General features: G+C 47.0%; 1 protein-coding gene and 1 pseudogene across 1 annotated transcript in view; both read right to left on the bottom strand.

Moving 5' to 3' along the window:
* The window catches only part of LOC142502181 (arsenite methyltransferase-like), a 52199-nt pseudogene extending 48733 nt beyond the window's left edge, over nt 1–3466 (bottom strand).
* A 4879-nt stretch (nt 3467–8345) lies between these two features.
* Nucleotides 8346–22365, bottom strand: part of LOC142501918 (arsenite methyltransferase-like) — a 37693-nt gene continuing 23673 nt past the window's right edge. Inside the window, exon 11 of the mRNA XM_075612510.1 lies at nt 8346–8685. Within this exon, the coding sequence (XP_075468625.1) occupies nt 8587–8685 (99 nt within the window). The 3' untranslated portion in view covers nt 8346–8586. The remainder of the gene's footprint in view (nt 8686–22365) is intronic.

The raw sequence follows: 22365 nt of genomic DNA, 5'->3' as shown, positions 1-22365 counted from the left end.
GTCACTGAGGCCGGGAGAGATTGGGGTGAGGGGGGGTCACTGAGGCCGGGAGAGATTGGGGTGGGGAGGGGGGGGCGGATGGCCCGATGCGAGGGGGGGCGGATGGCCCGATGGGAGTGGGGGGCGGGCGACAGATGGCCCTGCAGGGGCCTGAGGCAGACAGGCGTGGAAGGGGCTGGCTGCAGGAAGGGGGAGGAGTGGAAGCGCTGAGGAGGGAAAGTTGCTCAGAGGCGGGGGAGGAGCGAAGGCGCTGCTCAGAGAGCCGGAGGCGGGGTAATCTCCCCCAACAACATGAACCCGCCTCCGGCTTTTTTTTTTTTTTCTCCAGCGCGAGCGGAAAAAACAGCAGCGCGAGCAGGGAAATTTAAAAAAACACACGTGTGCTGCTTGGGCCAATATTTACTCGCCCGGAGGTTAAATCCACACGCCCCGGGCGTGTAAATGTATAGCATTGTCGAACACTGTGTATATATATATATATATATATATATATATATATATATATATATATATATATATATATATATATATATATATATATATATATATATGTATATATACATACTCTCTTTTAGGAGTACAAACAAAAGTACACATCAATACTCAGATGTTAAGGGACCTAAAGGGTTAAACTCCTGTGTAGAAGTTTATTACACTTTATTGTTTTTATTTTCCCTGCAGAACAGTAAGATTTTTAATTAACGTCCGTAGCAAACCATATCAGACGTACCAATTTCTGAAATCTGACATCAGCGAGAATACCATTTTACACACATTAGGGTGATGTTTAGCATTTGAGTTCTAGTTGCTGTGTTGGTCTACGAAATGTTGACATTGCGTTTTTATGGATCAATGTGAAACATTTGTGTATGAAACTTTTGACTCAAGGTCACAGCTGTGAAGAATGCTCACCTGTTTACCCTTCAATTGCATCACCTCTTGTCCCTTTCTGTGAACAGTAACCCTACTGGTGCCTGTGTTCATAGCACTTATGTGTTAAACCTACAACGTTTTTGATTTAAAAAAAATAAAAATAATAATTGTAAATACTTGAAGTCATTTGATCTCTTCCAGCCAGGACAAGGTGACCCGACTGACTTATTATACTTTTATTTTTTAATACAAGTGACACAATTATTCTTTTTATTCTATGGTTTTCCATGTAAAATAATCGTTTTACATATTATTTTAGCTAGAACTTCACATACGGTTGTATTTCTTTACACATAAAGTTGCATTTTTGCGTTTCATTTTATATTGCACTTAAAATTTTCGGGACACACTTGGCTTGGGGTTTTCACACGTGTGTTGAGTGTCACTGGTCTAAAATGTTTCTATGGCACAATTAAAAAACACATTTTATTACACTGACTTTGTAAACGAACATGCAATGAAATTATTTTCAGATTCCCAATATGGTGTTATGCACAAAGAGATAGTTATATGAAATATATATTTTCTTCTCTAACATCTTATTTAGTATAAAGTAAAACACAAATAACGTGCAAAATCCATGCAGAATATTATCACCCACGTTTATTACGCTGCATTAGGTCATATACATGCTAACAGTAACACAAAATCAGTAAAGAAAGTAATGTGCCGTTAACTGAGGAAACATTAAACACTGAGCAATATTCATGGAAATGAACATGTTTAATATGAAGCAGTATGGATTATACCAAAGTCAGGGCTAAGGTGACCACTGCATGCTTGCATTTGTGTGTTTTAAACTGTCCTCATTCTGTCACAAGATCATTCCTACACAATAACTGGACTGGGTGATTCCTCATTTGTGAACAAGACCAAGTTGTGCTGTGGTTAGTAAGAGGCACATTCCATGTGAGAAAGGTTCTGGGGAATGAAGAGGGCTCCTCCCCACCACCTTAATGAGGCCATAAGTAAGGACTGGGAGAGGAAACCTATCTGGGGTGTATGGAAATTGCCTCTGTTAGTATGAACTCGTTAATCAGTAACAGATCCTTCACTAACTTTACACAACTGCACCACAGAAACCTACACATTCCAGGGAGGCTGCGAGGCCGCTCCCCTCTCCTCCCTGCCCAGAGACCAGATCTCGGCAGGGTCCATGTTTGTTGGGCTGAGCATACTGTAACGGAGTGCTCACCCCAAACATGGCGTGACCACGAGACAGAGGTGGGGATATATACAGTGGTGTGAAAAAGAAAGTACACCCTATTTGAATTCTATGGTTTTACATATCGGGATATAATAACAATCGTCTGTTCCTTAGCAGGTCTTAAAATTAGGTAAATACTCAAATGAACAACAACACATGACATATTACACCGTGTCCTAGAACAGATAACAGTTGCTACAGATGACTGGATAAATCCACTTCAAGGATTCTTATGGTATTTACTTACTTTACGAAATCTCACAAAATTGTCTAGTAAATTATGTATATAGATCCAATACTTTACGTAGTATTCTATTGAGAGTATCCTTAATGGTTTTGGACTCACGCTGAGTTCATCAGCGTATAACTCGTGTGAGAAATGATTTATATCTTGAGATTTACAGGGAGAGTTCTCATTCACCTTAAACCAATAACGTTTACATTGTTGGTCCATGTGTTGTAAAGCTCTTGGAATAACAGCTGTCCAAAAGTATGCGCCTGGTCTTGGCTGTGCTTGCAGCAACTGTTGTATTGCTCATTGGATATGGCAGCCAACGTGATGTGTGGAACTAAGGGTTCTCACACAGATAAGATATTCCTCAATATCTGTCCTCTTGGGATTTGTGGGTTGCTGCATCCCATGGGCTTACCCACCGTGGAAGGGCCATTGAAAGTGCTGGTACAGCCATTCAGTTCCTCTGTACCTTTATGTGTTGGGGATCAGACATGCAACGTCCTCTGGCCCCTCAAACAGTAGTGGGCTAGCCTGTTATGAGGGATGCTGTCCGTCTACAGAGGTGCTGATAACCGTGCGTGTCAGTGCAATATGTAAAGTTATCTGAAGAAAGATGGCTTTCCTTCATCTCATGGATCTCCTGACAGCCGCTCTAATTCCTCAGCACAGCAGCACTTGTGACGCTTGTTGAGTTGTGTAGTCACAAAGTTTGAAGCCAGCGGAGGGTGACCGGTTGGTGATGCACTGTGGTTCTCATGTGGGAACCCTGCGAAGCCTGCAGGATGAGTTCACCTGAGGCCATGGCCTGGTCCATGATGGGTGCTTCATTGTTCTCAAGTGGGACCTCAGTGAAGAGGAGAGTTCAATACCCTGATGTACCAGAATCCCTGTAACCCTGTCTGTAGTAAGTAACATAGGGTCACTGGGTGGAAAGACTGGCATGTTGGAAGCCTTGCAAAATTTTGGCTGACCAGCAAAGGGGTACTCTTGGCTTTTTCATCCTTGCTGCTATATTTTCCTTCGCAGCAGCCATGGAGACCCTGCAAGCCTTGACATGGATCCATCATTTCAAGGTTGACACAGGGACCCATTTTCTTAATCTCTGTTCAGAGGGTGATACCTTTGTCTCTTTTGCAGTGTAGAATCTAGAGCTGTGCATTTTGCTAAAAAAAACAGTTAATTCCACAAGTTAAAAGGCTAAATGCAGTATGACATTTCTAAAGTAGCCGACAGAATTTGTATACTGCTGATGTTCTCTGGTGCATGCATCTCATGACGGCAGCCATATTAGTAATTGTTCATGAACTACAATCGTGTGCACGTGCTAACTAAGCAAAAGGTGAACACATTTTCGAAGATTTATCTCAGTGGAGAATAAGAGATTAATTGAGGTAGGAAGGGTTAATGACTCCTGCATTACATTAGTTAATGGTCCTTAAAATGTGGAGGATTTAGGGGGGACAGGTAAAACCGGCAGCAGCATTGGCTTACAGGAAAGTCAAAATGGGAGATAAATAAAATAGAGTACGCAATGTGTAAAGTAGGTAGTAGAGAGTGCCAAATAATTTTCTTTCTTTTTAAAATAGACTGGTGTGCACATGCATAAGAAATGGCATGGATTCAGGAATGAGATGTGTGATACCACCATGGTACTTCTAAAAGGTAAAAGCACACAACAACAAAATTCTCTTGGTGCAAGATCTTTAATATCAATCTTTATAGCAACATAAACTACAGTCACATGTCAGTGAAGATCGAGTATATCACATAATCCCGCTGTTAATGCATCTACTCACAAGTTCGTAATGAAATTCTCCAGTTAATGTGACTGCCAAGAACAGTGGGAAGACAACGTTTCCAGTCCCATATGGACCCTTCATCAGGATGATATAGGACCTGAAACGTTGTTGTTCCACTGTTCTTGGCTGTAACAGGCTACCCATTAGTACCCACTGCCACGTGGAGAACAGAAACAAATATTAATTAAAGTCAGTGGGTGTTTCCGTGGGATAGTGCCCCGATCGGCACTCTCGAAGTTTAATGAATAACCCCCTAAGAGCCCAGAATGTAGATCATAATTTTAAAGTAATAATCAGAGCAGAGTCTCATTAAGGAATTTGCTTTAAGCCTATAATATTCTTTATTAATACTCACAAAATCAGTATTATTTATATAGCAAAAAGAAAGACGGCGCTGAAAGCGCTTTCGATATTAAACAGTAAATAATGTGACAACCAGTGATTGAATAAATTAATAGTGTAAGAAACTCATATATATGAGAAAAGGCCGTCTGATATCAAAACTGACTGAACAAGATCAGAACATAATAACAAGTAACAAATACGAGCCGGCAACTCAAAATGTCCAATAAATGTCCAAATGAACTAGTGGATAGTATTGGGAACCTTGTATAGAAGTCCAATCTGGCACACCTGGATCAGCTTGATGGATCCGCAGAGAAGCGTCTCGAGATATGCAGGATTAAACACAGAAGAAAATCATAGTGTATACTGCTGACAGCAAACAACAAACAGGAACAAACAATATAAAACTAACAAAAACGCGACAAACAAACAACATACTATAAAGAACACTACAAACAGACACAGAAAGCAAATTACAAATAAAACGGCTGAAAAACAGTTAAGTTAATTTATTAAAAATATTAAAAAGACAATAAAGTTCTACAAATAGAGTAGTGTGGTAATGCTGGTCTGGTGGTAAAAAACAGAATCCTACTCACAACAATGCAGAGTTATACTATCCACCAGTTCATTTGGGCATTTATTGGACATTTTTTGAGGTGCCGGTTCGTATTATTTATATAGGATTAAGACAAATAATACAACGACAATGCAAAGGTGACTGATAAAGACATGAATAAAAATAATAAGAAAGTGAGGATACGCTGTTATTGTCCAGCAGGTGTCAGTCATTATTCATGTATGGCAATAAAGACGGTCATTCTAGATATCAAGAAAAAGCAACAAATGGCATACTTCTGCATCAAGCTTTTCAAGGATCTTCGTGCTTAGGAGTTAAAGGGAGAGACGTTTGCTGAAGTAAATTGCAGTAGTATTTTGAATCTATATTTAATTTACAGACAGAAGATAAAATATCTTAAACTTTCCAACTGACAAAGCAAGGATACAATACTGTATCTGTTATTGTGCAATTCTCTGTGTAGAAGCGTTCAGTGTGTGTGTGTGTGTGTGTGTGTGTGTGTGTGTGTGTGTGTGTGTGTGTGTGTGTGTGTGTGTGTGTGTGTGTGTGTGTGTGTGTGTGTGTGTGTGTGTGTGTGTGTGTGTGTGTGTGTGTGTGTGTGTGTGTGTGTGTGTGTGCATGTTATTCCCATTCTAACAGCCACTTAAAAAATAGCAGTAACCAACAGCTCGTTCAGGACATGATATAAGCTGGGTTTTATTAATGATTCAGATTCTTACCATGGGCGTCCGCAGGGGGGGGGCAAGGGGATCCTCGCATTAACGTAATAAAATATGCTGGGCCGCGGCCCGGGATTGGATGGGAGGCCGGGGGCGGGGACTGCAGCAGTCACGCAGGGGTGGGGGCCGCCACGCTCTCCCGCGCTTTAACTCCCCATCCTGCACCACGGCACCTCGAACCATCTGCAGTTCCAGCCTCACCGTCCCTCACCGTCCGTCTGCTGAACCCGTGGCCGCCGGCCTGAGGTAGGCAGCCGCATACGGGTGGGACCCGTGGGACCAGGGAGAGATGGAGATGCGGGGGAGAGAGGGAGATTGGGGGGGCAAAGGAGATTGGGGTGGGAGGAGGTTGGGGGGGACAGGGGTGGGGGCCGCCACGTGCCCTCCCGCTCTCCCGCGCTTTAACTCCCCATCCGGCACCCAGACTCTCCCTCTGGCCCTCCCTCCTGCACCCCGGCACCCCTAATCACTCTCACCGAGAGATGGGAGATGCAGAGGGGGAAAGATTGGAGATGCAGTGGGGGGGAGAGATGGGAGATGCAGGGGGGGGAGAGAGATGGGAGATGCAGGGGGGGGAGAGAGATGGGAGATGCAGGGGGGGGAGAGAGATGGGAGATGCAGAGGGGGGGGGAGAGAGATGGGAGATGTAGGGGGGAGAGAGATGGGTGATGCAGGGGGGGGGGGAGAGATGGGAGATGCAGAGGGGGAGAGATGGGAGATGCAGAGGGGGGGGAGAGATGGGAGATGCAGGGGGGGAGAGAGGGATGGGAGATGCAGGGGGGGAGAGATGGGAGATGCAGAGGGGGGAGAGATGGGAGATGCAGGGGGGAGAGATGGGAGATGCAGAGGGTGGGGAGAGAGATGGGAGATGCAGGGGGGGAGAGATGGGAGATGCAGAGGGGGGAGAGATGGGAGATGCAGAGGGGGGGAGAGAGATGGGAGATGCAGATGGGGGAGAGATGGGAGATGCAGAGGGGGGAGAGATGGGAGATGCAGAGGGGGGGGAGAGAGATGGGAGATGCAGAGGGGGGAGAGATGGGAGATGCAGAGGGGGGGGAGAGAGATGGGAGATGCAGAGGGGGGAGAGGTGGGAGATGCAGAGGGGGGGAGAGAGATGGGAGATGCAGGGGGGGAGAGAGAGATGGGAGATGCAGGGGGGGGAGAGATGGGAGATGCAGAGGGGGGAGAGATGGGAGATGCAGAAGGGGGGGAGAGAGATGGGAGATGCAGATGGGGGAGAGATGGGAGATGCAGAGGGGGGAGAGATGGGAGATGCAGAGGGGGGGGAGAGAGATGGGAGATGCAGGGGGGGAGAGAGATGGGAGATGGGGGGGAAAAACCCCCTTATGCTGGTCAGGCTCGCTCACCACGGTGCACTCACCACCACTTTTACGCTTGGCACTGGCCGTTAAAATTATGCCCCCCCCTGAAAAAATTTCTGCGGACGCCCATGATTCTTACTGCTATGTGGTGACAGACCACTAAGGGTAAACACTTTTGTCTCTGCATTCACACCGTCACCGTATATATATATATATATATATACTCTGTATATATATATATATATAAATATATATATATATATTCATCGCTTCTGTTAACCAATAACATTTTATTATTTTTGTTTTAACTGTGATATGGAGCACGTTGATTCGCTCACCTTAGCCTTTGTCTGTGTGTTATCCCTTATATCCAGCAATCCACAGGGATATTAGTATCTCTTTACATATACTATCCCATCTATTTTTGACTATAGAATGCATTGATATAGGGGCCTTTGTGACCTCTTAGTCACTTTCAATGTGCTATATGATTCAGATTCTAACAGGTCCCATTAAATAACTCAATAATGTACTGTAAGTACAAATATAGGATAAAGGATCTGTCATTTAAATTTAGCATAGGTTGAGCTTGATGGACACATGTCTTTTTTCAACCTCATCTACTACAGTATGTAACTATGTAATGGGAGGAGTTGGTAAAACACCACAAAGGTCGATGGCTTTTTACCAGTACAGGTTACAGCTGTAGCAGTATTTCAATGGTATTGAGACATAGAACCATCATTTGGTGGCAGATAACTACTTTCAACAGTACCAGGTCCCGTAAACCAATAGGAAGCTTGGAAGCGTGATGTTGCAGCTTTCTGTTGAATGACTGTGGGTACCATCTTTGAAAATCCTGGAAGTAAACTGGTAATTTATATGGTAAGTTATCTTTGGAACTGGGGAACTAGGGGAGCTAAAATTGCATGATTCCGTTTCAGAAGATACCCCTCCTCCCCCCCAGCCCCCCCAAAATTCTACAACAAAATGAATGTCCTAAATAGGCATGATTGCTGCATTGAGCTTGGTTGTAAACAATTGTAGACATTGTATTTTGAGTAGTACTCAGAGATTGGCATTAATGACTAATAAAGATCCCACAAATTCCCTGTAGATTAAGGGAAAACAAATGTAACTTCACCTTATTGATGCTGGAAGGACCTAACCAGCCAAGGAGGAGAGACACTGAAACAGACACACAGTGCAATTCCTCGGGTCATTTATTGAATTAGTAAACACATGACAGAGGTAATCATATTCTACAAATAAAATCAAGGACATTAGTGATAGTTTCATTTAGTTCATATTTTTCCTTATTATAGCAAATCAAGTGAAAATGTTTCCTTCTGATCTTTGTTTGTAACATATTATGACGAATAAGAGTAGAAATGTGTTCTCCTGACCCCGCTTTGTGCATCTACACCTCTGCATTACCCAGCATTCCTAGCAGCAGCCTGTTGGTCCACCGCAGCTGCCAGTGTTGGGAGTGTGAACTTTATCTTTCATCTCTTCTGCAAACTGAAATGGGTCCCTGATCAATTCCTGTTGGGAAAAATGATTTAGGGAAATGACATTTATATATACCTCACGCTCACACCCCAGGCCCATTACCTCCTTATACCCCCCAGGTCCATTACCTCCTTATACCCCCCAGGCCCATTACCTCCTTATACCCCCCAGGCCCATTACCTCCTTATACCCCCTGGCCCATTACCTCCTTATACACCCTAGGCCCATTACCTCCTTTTAACCCCACCACCTTGTTTTTTTTTTTTTTTTTTGCTTAAGTTACATATATTAATTAATATTGTTACAGGATATCTCTCCCCTTCCCCCTCCCCCTCCCCCTCCCCCTCTCCCTCTCCCTCTCCCATTCTCTCCTTATTAAGAAGATTCTTTTCTACCCTTGTTCGGACATAATGTTTCATTTTCCTCATTCATGATAAACTCTGAGCCTGGAAACAACTTTTGGGACATCTGTACAAATCTCACACTAACATATTATTCTGCATCATTTTATACAGTAATGAGATTTTTCACCTGCAGGTTTGTTAACAAAGGATTTTATATACGTCAAAGCTGGTGGATTTGCTTTAATTTGTACTGGGAAAAGCAGAAATGCACAGAATCTGATATATCACAATACAGTATGTGTATCATTAACTCTTCCCTATCTGATCCTAATATTATTCTCTGTAAATATATAGTTCGTACAGATTAAGAGAAATGAAAGGAGATTTCACCAGCGAGGTTAAATGAAACATACTACCTATGGAGACTGAGGTGGGAAGCAGGGAGTCTCTGGAGCTAAATTACATTCATTTAAGCTCCAGATACCCCCTGGTTCCCAAGATATCTCCAAAGATTCCCCCAGCAGCATAAACAAAATGGAGGTTTCAATCTCCCACGGCAGACCCGCCAATAGGAAACCACGGTGGTTCCTTTAGGCCCACGTGAGACAGGAGATTTAAGAATCAGGAAGTAACTGGCAGCATCTAAGAAGGTACTGAAAGGATCTCAGGAACAAGGGGGTCTCTTCAGGGTCGCAGACAGATTTCCCGGGGCCCAGGACTAGAGTTACGACTGGGCCCCCCTCCCCCCGACTTCGTGATGGTGGTCTTGTGAGCCCCCCATTTCACACCTCGCAAGACTCCTCTATTTCCCTCCCTCTTCCCATGTTGTTTTCTCCTGTCTGTTTTACCTCTCCCTCCTCCATCAATTAACCCACTCTCACTCAATCCCTGCCCCCCGCCTCACATGTATTTCTCCATGTGTCTCACTCTTACTCCCTCACTCCTCTCACTCTCCCCCTCTGTCAATTACCCCACTCTCTCAATCCCTCCTCCTCACACTCTCACTCCCTCTCACACAATACCTCACACAAAATACATACCAAAAAAAACCACTCACCAAAATACATACCAAAATACCCCACCGCTGCAAATACATACAAAATAAATTCTAACCCCCAAACACATATAAAAAACAATACATATAAACCCCAAACCAAAATTAATACAAACCCCCCAAAAAATCATATAAAACCCCCCAAACCATATAAAAAAATCCATATAAAAAAAAATCCATATAAAAAAAAATCCATATTAAAACCCCCAATAAATATATTTAAAAAAAAAAATACATATTAGAAAACCCAATACATACAAGATGCCCCAATACATATAAATACATATAACCCCTTACCTTGGGGCTAGTCTCAGGTGTCAGGCCTCTGGCCGGGCCCGGTGGCTGCGGGGGGCCCGGTGGTCGGACAATGAATGTTGGGCCTGAACTCTCGTGGCCACTGGATCCCAGCTCTCCCCCAGCTGCAGGCCTCTCTCTCATGCTGAGCTTCTGACGTCAGCGCGCGCCGGCCTCTCCCTCATGCTGGGCTTCTGACGTCAGCGCGCGCCGGGCCTCTCCCTCATGCTGGGCTTCTGACGTCAGCGCGCGCCGGGCCTCTCCCTCATGCTGAGCTTCTGACGTCAGCGCGCGCGGGCCTCTCCCTCATGCTGAGCTTCTGACGTCAGCGCGCGCCGGGCCTCTCCCTCATGCTGAGCTTCTGACGTCAGCGCGCGCCGGGCCTCTCCCTCATGCTGAGCTTCTGACGTCAGCGCGCGCTGGGCCTCTCTCGCATGCTGGCGCGTGCCGGAAGCCGAGCCCAGCTTACTTCGGGCATGCACGTCGACTTCAGAGGGCCCGGCATGGGACAGTTAGGAAGCAGGGAGGCCCACAGCTGGGAGAGAGCTGGGGCCCGGAGGCCACGAGAGGTCAGGTCTAATTGCTTTGTCCTGTCGCCGGGCCTCCCGCTGCTACCGGGCCCGGGATAATTGTCCTGGCTCTCCCCCCCACCCCCCACCCACCCCTGTCGGCGGCCCTGAATCTATTCAGCTGTAATTAATGCGGTTCAGCTCCAGGGACCACCTGCTTCATAATCATTTTTTCTTCTTTTTAAAGTGACCCCAGGAAGGAGTGCTCTATTAAACAAGTAACGGGTTTCCCCCCCCCAATCGCAGATTATACTGTGTGGGTGCAGGAACATATATCGTTACTCAGTGTGGTGCATACCTGTTGGTTCACAGGAGGGCTGAGCTTCCGCCACGGGGAACCTGGGGCAATTATACTACGGACAACCACTTACATTCGGTGCAGCGCCTCCACCTGCGATGGCTCCCACCAGAGGGGGAGTGGTTCCTCGCAGGACAATCAATAAACACATACACAGTGAATAAAGACATACAATACAATAATATTAACTAATACCTTTACTAACATGAATAGCCATCAGCACATCAATAATAACCTGTGTCCCTCTACCGAGGAGACACCTACTGCGTCGCGCAGGACGCTTCCCCAACACCAAGTGAACCCACTCAGTGTCCAAAGAAACCCCACCCAATGTCCCGCACTCTTGCAGAGAGTCAATGGGTGACTGCGCAGTCACAGTTAAGCTAAGGGCCCGGTGGTGCACTTATGTATCAGATACCTGCCGAGCACTCCGGTACTCGGATCAGCAACTGGCTTCGCAAAGGGTCAGACGTGTGATGAATCCGTCTGATCCTCCAACCGAACTCCTGGCACGCGTGGACCGCCAGGGCGGTCCCACTCCGGAATTGTCTCTGCGGACCCCAACGTGGGTCCGAACCGCTTCAACAGGAACAGCAGCAACCGCTGTGTCGCTCTCTCATCTAAGTGGCACGTGCTACACTATAGGCCGTCCCTATAGTACAGCAACCTGTAGTGGCTTGGGGAACTCCTATGGGCCTAAAGGGGTTAAGGACCTGTCCCACTCCCCTAACTACCCAAGTCCCTTCAGCCTCACTAAATGCTGACAGCCAACATGCTGCGCAACAAGGTGCCTGCCTGTCAGACCTCACAGCACTGACCGCTGTGACTCTGACAAGGCAGCACTCTAAACTAAGGGCAGCGTCCCTATCTTGGGCCTCCCTCAGCAATTAACCCACTACCCTAGTGGGGGGTTGGGGCCTAACTGGGGTGTGGGTACCTATAGGGCCACAGGAGCTGTACTCGCTCCCCACGCCCTGCCTTCCCTCACAGCTCCCCTGCTCCAACGGATTAACTTGCGTGACAGGATCCCTCTCACTAGAGCAGTCCCTGGCAACACTCTCTCTCTCAGAGTACTAACTACCTCAGACCCTGGGGGTGCTGGCCTAGTACAGTGAGTCCTGGACTCCTGTACCCTACCTCCGTCCCTGGGCTGCTCCGATCTCTGACTGCTAGCTAACGTGCTGTAAGCCCGCCAAATGTATCTCTTCTTCAGAGGCTCCCTAAGCCCTATTGGCTCCCTGGTGTCACGTGGGGCATACAGAGGCTCATGGGATCTGTAGTCCCAGCTCAGAGCCTTCCCTGGTAGGCTAGGGCTTCGCGGGCTTTTCCCTACCTCTCCTGCGCCTGCGCAAGCTCCCTCTAGCTGCCTCAACCTTCCCTGAGCTGTCCCTAGTCTCGCGCGACTTTGCCCTGTCTCTGGGGCTATCGCGTCCCTGCGCATGCGCAAACCGCAGCGCAATGGCGGCGCCCTGCTTCACCGGCCGCCGGGACCTTAGAGACGCGATCGCGGCCTTAGCAACGGCCCGATCGCGTCCCCGGCAACCGGCCGCAGGCGGAGGAAGCCGCGCTGCTCCCTGCTCCAGCCCCCACCCTTGGAAGCAGCCGTCGGGCTGTCGGCACCCGCGACCGCGCTGCACCAAGGGAGGGGGGTCTCCAGGAGCCACTGGAGCTCCAGGCTACAAACATATGAAGGGTGTTTACCAGGGATAAATCTGTTTCTATTACTGGAAACAAGAAGGAATTTTCCCCATGTGGTTTGTTTAAAAAAATAGCATAAATTTAGTGGAGTGTCTGTTTGATATATTTTAGTCCCTTCATGAGACATCATTGGGATATTCTTCTTTTTAACCTTCCTCTGGATCAATAAATATAGGATGAATTCAGGAGACATGCGTCTTCTTTTACCCTCATCTACTATGTAGCTCAGTAAAATGTAAAGTAAAACTTTGTATTAACATATAGCTAGCTTAAAACATTGATTTATAGATTCCATTATCAATTACCAGGAATGTTTACATAAACCTGACTGAGGGTTGTAGTCCAAGCGTTTTTTGAAGTGAAACTTCTTTAGCAACATGAATGTAGATGATTGGAGACGGAAGTGACATCACTCCTGACAGAAGAGGCCATCAGTGTTGCCAGCTTCCACCAAGAGGAGTCACCGCGAGGAGGCAGTAACACACACACACACCAACCCCCCCACTCTCTCTCGGTCAGGTGCAGTTTGTCCTACAGAATTGCACCGGAGGCAGGCAGCGCTGATCCATGGACACACGGGGGAGAGGGGACACACTCCGCAGAAGGGGGGGGCGGCCCGCTCCAGGCCATTCACTGCACGGTGGGGGGGGCGCGGCCAGCTCCGGGCCACTCACTGCACAGGGGGGGGCACGGCCAGCTCCGGCCACTCACTGCACGAGGGGGGGCGCGGCCAGCTCCGGCCACTCACTGCACGGGGTGGGGGGGGGCACGGCCAGCTCCGGCCACTCACTGCACGGGGGGGGGGGCACGGCCAGCTCCGGCCACTCACTGCACGGGGGGGGGCACTGCCAGCTCCAGGCCACTCACTGCACGGGGGAAGCTCGGCCAGCTCCGGGCCACTCACTGCACGAGGGGGGGTCTCAGTCACCCACCCACATCAGTAAGTCAGTCACCCACCCAGGTCAGTAAGTCGGTCAGTCAGTCACCCACCCACGTGATTAATTCAAGGTCAGTCAGTCACCCAACTAGGTCAGTCACCCACACATACTGTCACCCTGACACCCACACATACTGTCACCCTGACACCCACACATACTGTCACCCTGACACCCACACATCCTGTCACTCACCCACACTGTCATACAGTCACGCACACACAGACACAAACAAACACGAGGAATTCACAGTTAGTATAAATATAGAAGTGCAAATAGCTAAAACGGGGTGTGGGCCGAGCACGCGCGTTCTAAGGGAAACTTCTTTGCGTTTTGTCACTGAAATTGTGTTTTGATTTTTAATGAAAAACATCACCAACACAAACACAATTTCTATAACAAAACAGTTATAAAAGACAACGTTTCACTTAAGATGCGCGTGCTCGGCACACACACCCTTTTCATGGCCAAATACTTTAATGAATGGATGGAAAACCACGCTGAGTTCTGACAGTTTTTATAGGGACAGCAAAAGTGTCCGATGTCATTAGCTCACTTTCTTTTTAAACCGTTTAAAGGAATGTTTACGGTGAAGTTGAAAGACATTGAAGTGTGCTCTGAATGTGTCGCAAGAACTTTGTACAATATATCTCTACAGCACGCGAATGAAAGTATTTGAGGAGGAGTACACGGGGTTTCATATACATTTCAAATCCAGATAACAGAAAGTGACTGAGCAACATCTTTTCTTCCTGCCAAGAAGGGCACAGGGCTGTATTTCTAGGACATCTAAAGCTCGTTAGCCAAGACTTTATTTTGATCCATTTGTTCTTTATTCCTGCACACTGGGGGGACACCTGCAGTGAAGGGGAAGTATGGTAGAAGGACAGGACGGAGATAAACTTAACACGTGTCAGGGCAACTGCATTTTTGGAAATGCCTTCCCACAGGCTGCATAGTCGGAGGAGGTTTGTGTGTCTTTTGTGGTATTCAATGTGGAATAAGGAGTATGTAAACAAACACCGCAGACTGCTTCAGGCGTACAGCACTTTCTAAATGACACAGGAACGAGGTTCTGAGACCTTTCTTTATCACCAACCACTTTAATGTCACTAATCGTATAGGGGTCTAACATAATTACTTGTGGCGATAAAAGCAGGCACAACGTTATGGCCCATATTTACTAAGCAGTGCTACTCCATAAGAGTATAAGGACCCTTGCGTCCCATTCACTTTCCTATATGAGGCAACAAAGAAAGTGAAGCTGAACTTAAATGTGGTCTCGCTGCACACAGCTGACAAGCATTGGTTCATGGGATCTTCCATTAATGTGACATTTTACAGACACTTTCCCTGCCGCCCCTTAATGAAAAATATTTAAAGTTGCCGTCAATGAATTTTCACATTTGAATAAACACTAGAGATGTGTCAAATGTTGGCAGGTCACAAACCACACAGAATTTGCTCCTTTTTCAGACGGGAAAAAATGCGACTGAGTCAGAGTTTGCAAGCGATTTGCCAGATATTAAGTTAATAGGTTTAGTCAATGTGCATTGCGATTCGCTAAATGCCGAGACTATAAATAGGGCTCACACCATGTGCTTGTGCATTTGGGACGGAGCTCAGGGTGGGAGGTGGAATGTTATACACATGGTAGATAGAGATTTGCTGATGAATCGCACTCAGTGAAATATTGAAAAAAGTCTAATATTGGTAAACAAGGGCACTGATGTGGGGATGTGGTGATCTTGGCTATGGCTACCCTAGCCAGACAATGAGTAGGACCCTAGGGAAAAGATTATAGCTGCTCTTACAGATAGAGCAGTAGTTATATTTGACTCCCAGCAGCCTTCTAGTACTCATCACTACACAAGGAAGACAAAGTCAGCCAAGCCCCACCAGGGTGGAAAAAGTTGTCCATGAAAATGTAGATGTTTCTGGCAAGACTAAAAGTGGCTTACTGAGAGCAGCCAGCCGTGCCAAACTAAGCACATATCACAACTAGGAGTATTTTCTGAATGTGAACTGGCCTCAACCTCTGGGTGTGCAAGGGCACCCGTGGAACTACATGCCACATTAAATGGTAGTTGTCACACTCTTGACCATTCCTCCAATTTACCTAAATCATTAGTCACTTTGTTGAGACCAGCCCCCAGAATGTCAACCCTGTTACAGATCTTTCTGTCATCTGTAAAGAGGCATACTTTCCCCTCCAAGCCATTTGTAATGTGACTAATAAAGATATTATAGAGCATCGGTCCCAGTACAGATCCCTCAAGTACTCCACTGGTCACCTTCCCCTCCTCTGAGTGTACACCATTTAAAGCTGCAGTTTAGTCTTTTTTATTTTTTTTATTTATTTTTTTACTTCAATAGTTTTATGTGGGCAATCTCTAATTACCTAAAGAACTGTATAGCTGCAGGTCAATTCGTTATCCATGTATTGATAGGCGAAATTTGGTGACATCATTAGTGAAGGGATCTGTTTTTCTTCTGCTTCTTTCTCTCAGTGGAAGCTCATGAATATTCATGAGCACTCCTGCACTGACATGTGCTAGAGGGAGGGCAGGGCTGACAAAGGGGTGTGCCAGGGCTTGTGACAGGACATGAAGGGGCAGTGCCTTAGCAAATGGTTGTTAAAATAGAATACAAGAAAATTGGTCTTTCAAAGTTGTTTTTTTAAAAACAGAAAATGCTAAAAGTATTTTTTCTTACTACAGAACCGATTTATTAAAAAAAACACACATGCAGGATATTGACTGAACTGCAGCTTTAACACAAGGTTGGACTCACTCAAATTGTAATGTGGAGCACAGAGAGAAAGCTTCAAGGGTGTCCTCAAAGCCAACATGAAGAAATGCGATATTGATACCAATTTAGGGGCCTAACACACATGTTGGTGTCATTGTTGCACTTCAGGTTGATTTTGAGGCAGCAGCTTTAGCAGTGAGCTAAATCAGCTGTTGGACAGCTCCACTGCTTCTGAGTGCTTCCTGAGCTTATACAGTTGCATCCACGAGTATCCAAACACTTGCCTTGGAAAATCTGGGGCAATCTTCCAGTAATGCTACAACATTTCTGTGACATTTCTGCAGACAGACTAATGGCCCATCTGATTAACACAGCGGGGGTCCCCGGCAGTCCCATTCAAACTGAATGGGACTGCCGGGGACCCCCGCTTTGTTAATTTTCTGAAATTATTTTTTAACTAATTTAGGCACAGCATGTTCTTTAGTAAATGTGATGGCTTTATTTAAGCTGGAAATATTAGGACATTTGTACAGGAAAAGTATTTTGTAATGTTATCTTCAGATGCCACAAGGAGGACTAAGTAGCCAAAACGTAAGTTACAATATATCATAACATCACATCTTTATTGTGACAAAATAGCTAAAAATGAGTTTAGTGACTGGAAAAATATAAAATATATGATTGTACAGTGTGACGGAGTTATTTAGCTGCGTATATAATTCATCATTACAAGTCTTCCATTAAAGCTGCAGTTCAAGCAATATCCTGCATGTGTGTTTTTTTTTAATAAATCAGTTCTGTAGTAAGAAAAAATACTTTTAGCATTTTCTGTTTTAAAAAAAAAAATTTGAAAGACCAATTTTCTTGTATTCTATTTTAACAAGCATGCTTGTTCCTATAGCAACGATTTACATTCCCCATATTTAAAGATGTCGCCAAACTTTGCCGATCAATAGACGGAGAACGAATTGACTGGCAGCTATGCAGTTTTTTTAGGTAAGTAGAGATTGCCCATATTAAACTATTGAAGTTAAAAAAAAACTTTAAAAAAAAAAACTTTAAAACAAAACAAAACGGGAGCCTGAACTGCAGCTTTAAATACTATGTGATAATAACACTTTGTTAAGTATGTCGGAATTCTTACATCCTACACGATCATGTCCACAGGTAACTTTGCATTAGGAATATATTTCACAAAACTATTCTCACACAGCTGGGAATGAGCCACAGTGCAACACATTGTGTGTCATTAGCCAGCACTTGGTAAATCAAATATCATGAATGAGGCCCATATGTGGGTGCTATGCAGCTCAGGGCCAGCCCCATCTATACCAATAAACCAAATATCAATAGATCTGGTCACAATATAACATCACAATACCAAATATACTCATCTAATGGAATGAGACATGTCAATGTAAGTGAAACATTCAAATTCTAGAGTTTGGATGTTGCATAGTTACATAGTTACATAGTTACATAGTAGATGAGGTTGTAAAAAGACTTACGTCCATCAAGTTCAACCTATGCTAAATTTAGACAACAGATACTTTATCCTATATCTATACTTACGTATTGATCCAGAGGAAGGCAAACAAAAAAAACCAGTGTTATTTCATCCAATCATATCTCATAAGGGGAAAAATAAATTCCTTCCTAGCTCCAAGAATTGGCAATCGGATTAATCCCCGGATCAACATTCTTCCCATGTTTACTTACTTGGTATATCCCTGTATACCTTTCCTTTCTAAAAAGATGTCCAACCTTTTTTGGAACCAATTTATTATATCTGCCATCACAGTCTCCATGGGTAATGAATTCCACATTGTAACTGCCCTTACTGTAAAGAATCCTTTCCTTTCCCTTTTTTGTTGCTTGTGAAATCTCCTTTCCTCCAACCTAAAGGGATGCCCCCGAGTCCTTTGTACTGCCTTTGGGATGAATAGTTAATTTGAAAGCTCCTTGTACTGTCCTCGAATATATTTGTATATAGTTATCATATTCCCTCTTAGACACCTCTTTTTTTTTTACTACTAAATGATGCATAAAAGCATGTTGGAAACACTTTTTTGAATAAATTTGGGGGGCCATCTGATGTGAAGTGGGTTTCCTGCAGGAATACGATGTCTCCCCCAGACTGTTTTATGTCTTGGAGGGCGAGCCTCCTTTTCGTATTATTTTGAAGGCCTTTGACGTTGATCGATACTATTTTTACTGGGGCGTTAGAGGCCATATGTGATGTTAGCGTGTCTGGTTTTGAGGGATCCTCCCTTCCCATCTGGGGGGGTCCTGATCTTGTAGTATATACGTAGGTACGGCCCTAGCAAACTTCTGTGGGTTGCTTGTTTTATTGTAGGGTTGGTTGGATGGGCCAAGGGGGGAGGGGGGTGGGGAGGGGGCAGGAGGGGTGGGGGGTAGTGCCGCTGGGACAGAGTCAGCGGTAGAGAGAGAAGTAGGATGAGGTTCAAGCTTGAACCTAACAAGTATTTGCCTGGTCCGTGGGCGACCGGCTTTTGGGCTAACGAGCCCAACGGGGTTGACTCCGGTGTCGGCATCCGGTGGGGAGTGTGGGGGGGTAGGGGGCCGAACCCTCTAGTTCTTTGTTTTTCCTCCGCTCAAAGAACTCATTTGTGTCCTTAGTTCTCTGATAGGGGGAGAAAGCGGGGGGAGGGGGGGAAGGGGGGGAGGATGGGAGGGGGTGTGTAGGGGGGGAGGGGGCGGGAGGGGCCAGATAGGAATGGGTCATTACAGAGTTTTTAAGGGGAGGGGGGGGGGAGTAGGGCCTAGGGGGGGAAGCTGGCGAGGAAAGGGGTGGGGGGGGGGTGGGAAGTGTGGTAAGAAGCGGAGGGGGGGGGAGGGGGCGAGGGGGACAGGGGGAGTAGAGGGAGAAGATTTCGGCGTTTTGTTTTTTAAGAACCGCCTACACATGGTACATATAAAGCATGTCATGGATATAGGTAACTCTTGAATGCTAGATATACAATCTATTTTTCCAATAATCTGTTTATACATTTATTTCTTTGTCAACATCAGGGTGGGTGAGGGAGGGGGGGGGAGGAGGGAAGCGGTAGGGTGGGGGGGAGGGGGGGGGTTGAGAAAGCTGGTGGGGAAGGGGAGGGGGGGGATTACTCTACGGGGGGGAGTGGGGTGGGGGGGGAGAGACGCAGGGAGGAAGGGGGGGAGGGGGTGCAGGGAGGAGAGGGGGGGTGGCATCGTTGGAGGTTTAGGGGGGGGGGGGTAGTGTGCGGGTGTTGCAACAATTAAATTAACTTGGGGATACATATACATACGATGTGGACATAATCACAGTGATATTATACATTCACAGTAGATGTTGGCATGGAGATCACAGTTATCCTATCTTCATTAGCGTCCGAGTTTGAGACATTTGTATCCCAATTATATCTTGGATCTCCATCATCCACACCAGGGTGGGCTCGTTCACAACTGTGTGTGGGGGGTCTGGGGGACCTTTGTGGTGGAGTGTGCTGTGCCCAGGGCGGGGGGGTGGGGGGGGGGTGATCAGGGATGTCTCGGGGGGGGGTTTGAGGGGGGGGGGTTACTTTATTTTTGTAGGTGTGTGTCACTAGGTCTAACGGGTTTGTTTTGTTTGTGCCAAGCCGCGACTTCATAGAGTCATGTGATCAGTTCTGGGCGTTGCTACGCTCTTAAGCTCGTGTCGGTGTGTGTCTGAGACGCGGCTATCTGAGAGTCCTGGGCAGCAGGTGAGAGAGTCATTAGCTTGAGTAGTTCTAAGGGGGATGGGGTCCTGGGAGGGAGGGGGGGGAGGGGATGGGAGCAGGGGGGGGGGAGGGTGGTGGTGGGCGGTCAGGGGGTGGGATAAGGGGGGGGGGATGGTGTGGCAATTGGGTTAGGGTCACCTACGCCTTAAATGGGCTGGCGTTCCCTGTCATGATAGGCATTTGTGGTAGCTTTTGGTAGTGAAATCACAGTGGTCTCAGTTTCAACTGTCCCTTGGTGCGGGACACTTGTATGTTTGGTATACATTGGTTTCCTGTTACGTGTTCTATACACTGGGGCGGGCTCAGTCTCTGTTTTGTTTAAGGAGATTGGGGACTTTTATGTATGAGTTCAGAGTTTCCAGGCGTGTTTATTATTCTATCTGAGGGGGGGGGGGGGGTGAGGTTGGGGAGAAAGCGGAGGAAGGGTGGTGGGTAGGGGGATGGCCTGCGGGGATAGGTATGTGTGAGGGTTATTGTGGGTCTATGATCGCGTTTTAGCTTGTGTGCAGTTTGCTGGTGTCTGTGTACCACTGTTTGGTGTTTTGTTGACATCACGTGTTTGTGCTCCACTCGGTTCTCTGTTTTGGTGTGTTTCAGGTGCTGAGTTCTTCTGTGTGTCTGGGTTGACTTGTGGATTTGTCCGTGCATGGGTGAAGGTAAGCGGGGGTTAGGTTTAGGGGGGGGAGTGGAGGGGGGGGACGGTGGCTTGGTGTGGTGATGGGAGGGGGGGGGTAGGGGAGGGGGATCCAATGATGGTTTCCTGTATTATTTGATGTTGGCTTTAGTGTGACTCATATTTGGTTGTTTGGGGTTGGGGGTGTTGCGGAGTTTATATGGTGTAGGTTAATTCGCAGTTGTTCTAGGTTGGTGTGTTTGGGGGGGGTAGGTCAGGGGAGGGAGGGGGAAGGGAGCAGGCCTGGGGGGGGAGATGGGATTGGGTAATGGGTAGGGGGGGGGTCCTGAAGTGAAAAAGGGGGGGGGGGAGTTGTGGATGGGGAGGGGGGGGGAAGGGGGAGTAACCGAATGGGGGGGGGGTGAGTTGGTCTGTTTTGTGTTGTGGTAATGAGGGGCGCTGTAAAGTGGCTGTCACTTGAGCTATAACAGGGGTCTGGGCTGCATTTGTGTAATGCTAGGGGGAGAAGGGGGGATGCAGGGTTGTGGGGTGTTTGGCCTGAGCGATGTGTTAGTCTCGTTGCCAGGGTTACAGCTTCGGTAGCAGTCCGATTGATGAAGGGGGGGGGGGGGAACGTGGCTAGCACTCTCGTATGGAGTCCAGATTTAACGTTTATCTGGGGGGGGGGCAGCCAAACCTGATCTAGGCGGTGTTCACGGGCAGGTCGAGGAGTTCCCAGCGGGGCCTGGTCGGTGAGATTACCAGTGGATCGGGTTTCCCCTCTCCTGCCTCCGCGCTTCTCGACTCGCCTGTGCTGTTTACTCAGGTGCAGGAATTGCAGGTAAAACCCTGTGATAATGGGATCGCTTCGGTTAACCGGGTGTAAAAGCGGCAGCAAGCGGTACTGCTCCGACGTGTAATCCTCTGGGAAGGCGACTTGGGTTACCGGTCTCTGGGCTGCTCCTCTCGGGGTTTCGGGCTGGTCATCTGGATGTTCAGGGTTGCTGTTCCTGGTGGCCCGCCAATCTTTCTGAGGCTCGCGTGGTTCTCCGCTCCTGGCTTGTGTCTCGTGGCTCTCTCCGCATGGTGTTTCTCGTTGGAGGCAGCGTCAGGCCCAGTTCACGGGCGAATCCTTGCATCTCCTCCGGGAGCCTGATGGATCTTTGTTTCCCGTTCCTGTTGACTAACAGTCGGAACGGAAAGCCCCAACGGTAAGGGATGTTGTTCTCTCAGAGTGATTGAGTAAGCGGCTTAAGCTCCCGGCGGCGTTCGATCGTGATCTTAGCGAGATCACTGAAGATCTGCACCGGCTCATTTTTGAAGGTTAGGTTGCTATTCTCCCTGCTCGCCGCCATCACTTTCTCCTTCGTGGAGTAGCTATGGAGGCGGACTATGATGTCTCGCCTCCGCTTCG

The sequence above is a fragment of the Ascaphus truei genome, chromosome 8 (assembly GCF_040206685.1).
Source record: "Ascaphus truei isolate aAscTru1 chromosome 8, aAscTru1.hap1, whole genome shotgun sequence".
In the NCBI taxonomy this organism is placed as follows: Eukaryota; Metazoa; Chordata; class Amphibia; order Anura; family Ascaphidae; genus Ascaphus; species Ascaphus truei.
The sequence above is the reverse complement of the archived record's forward strand: the minus strand, read 5'-3'. Positions and strand labels throughout refer to the sequence as shown.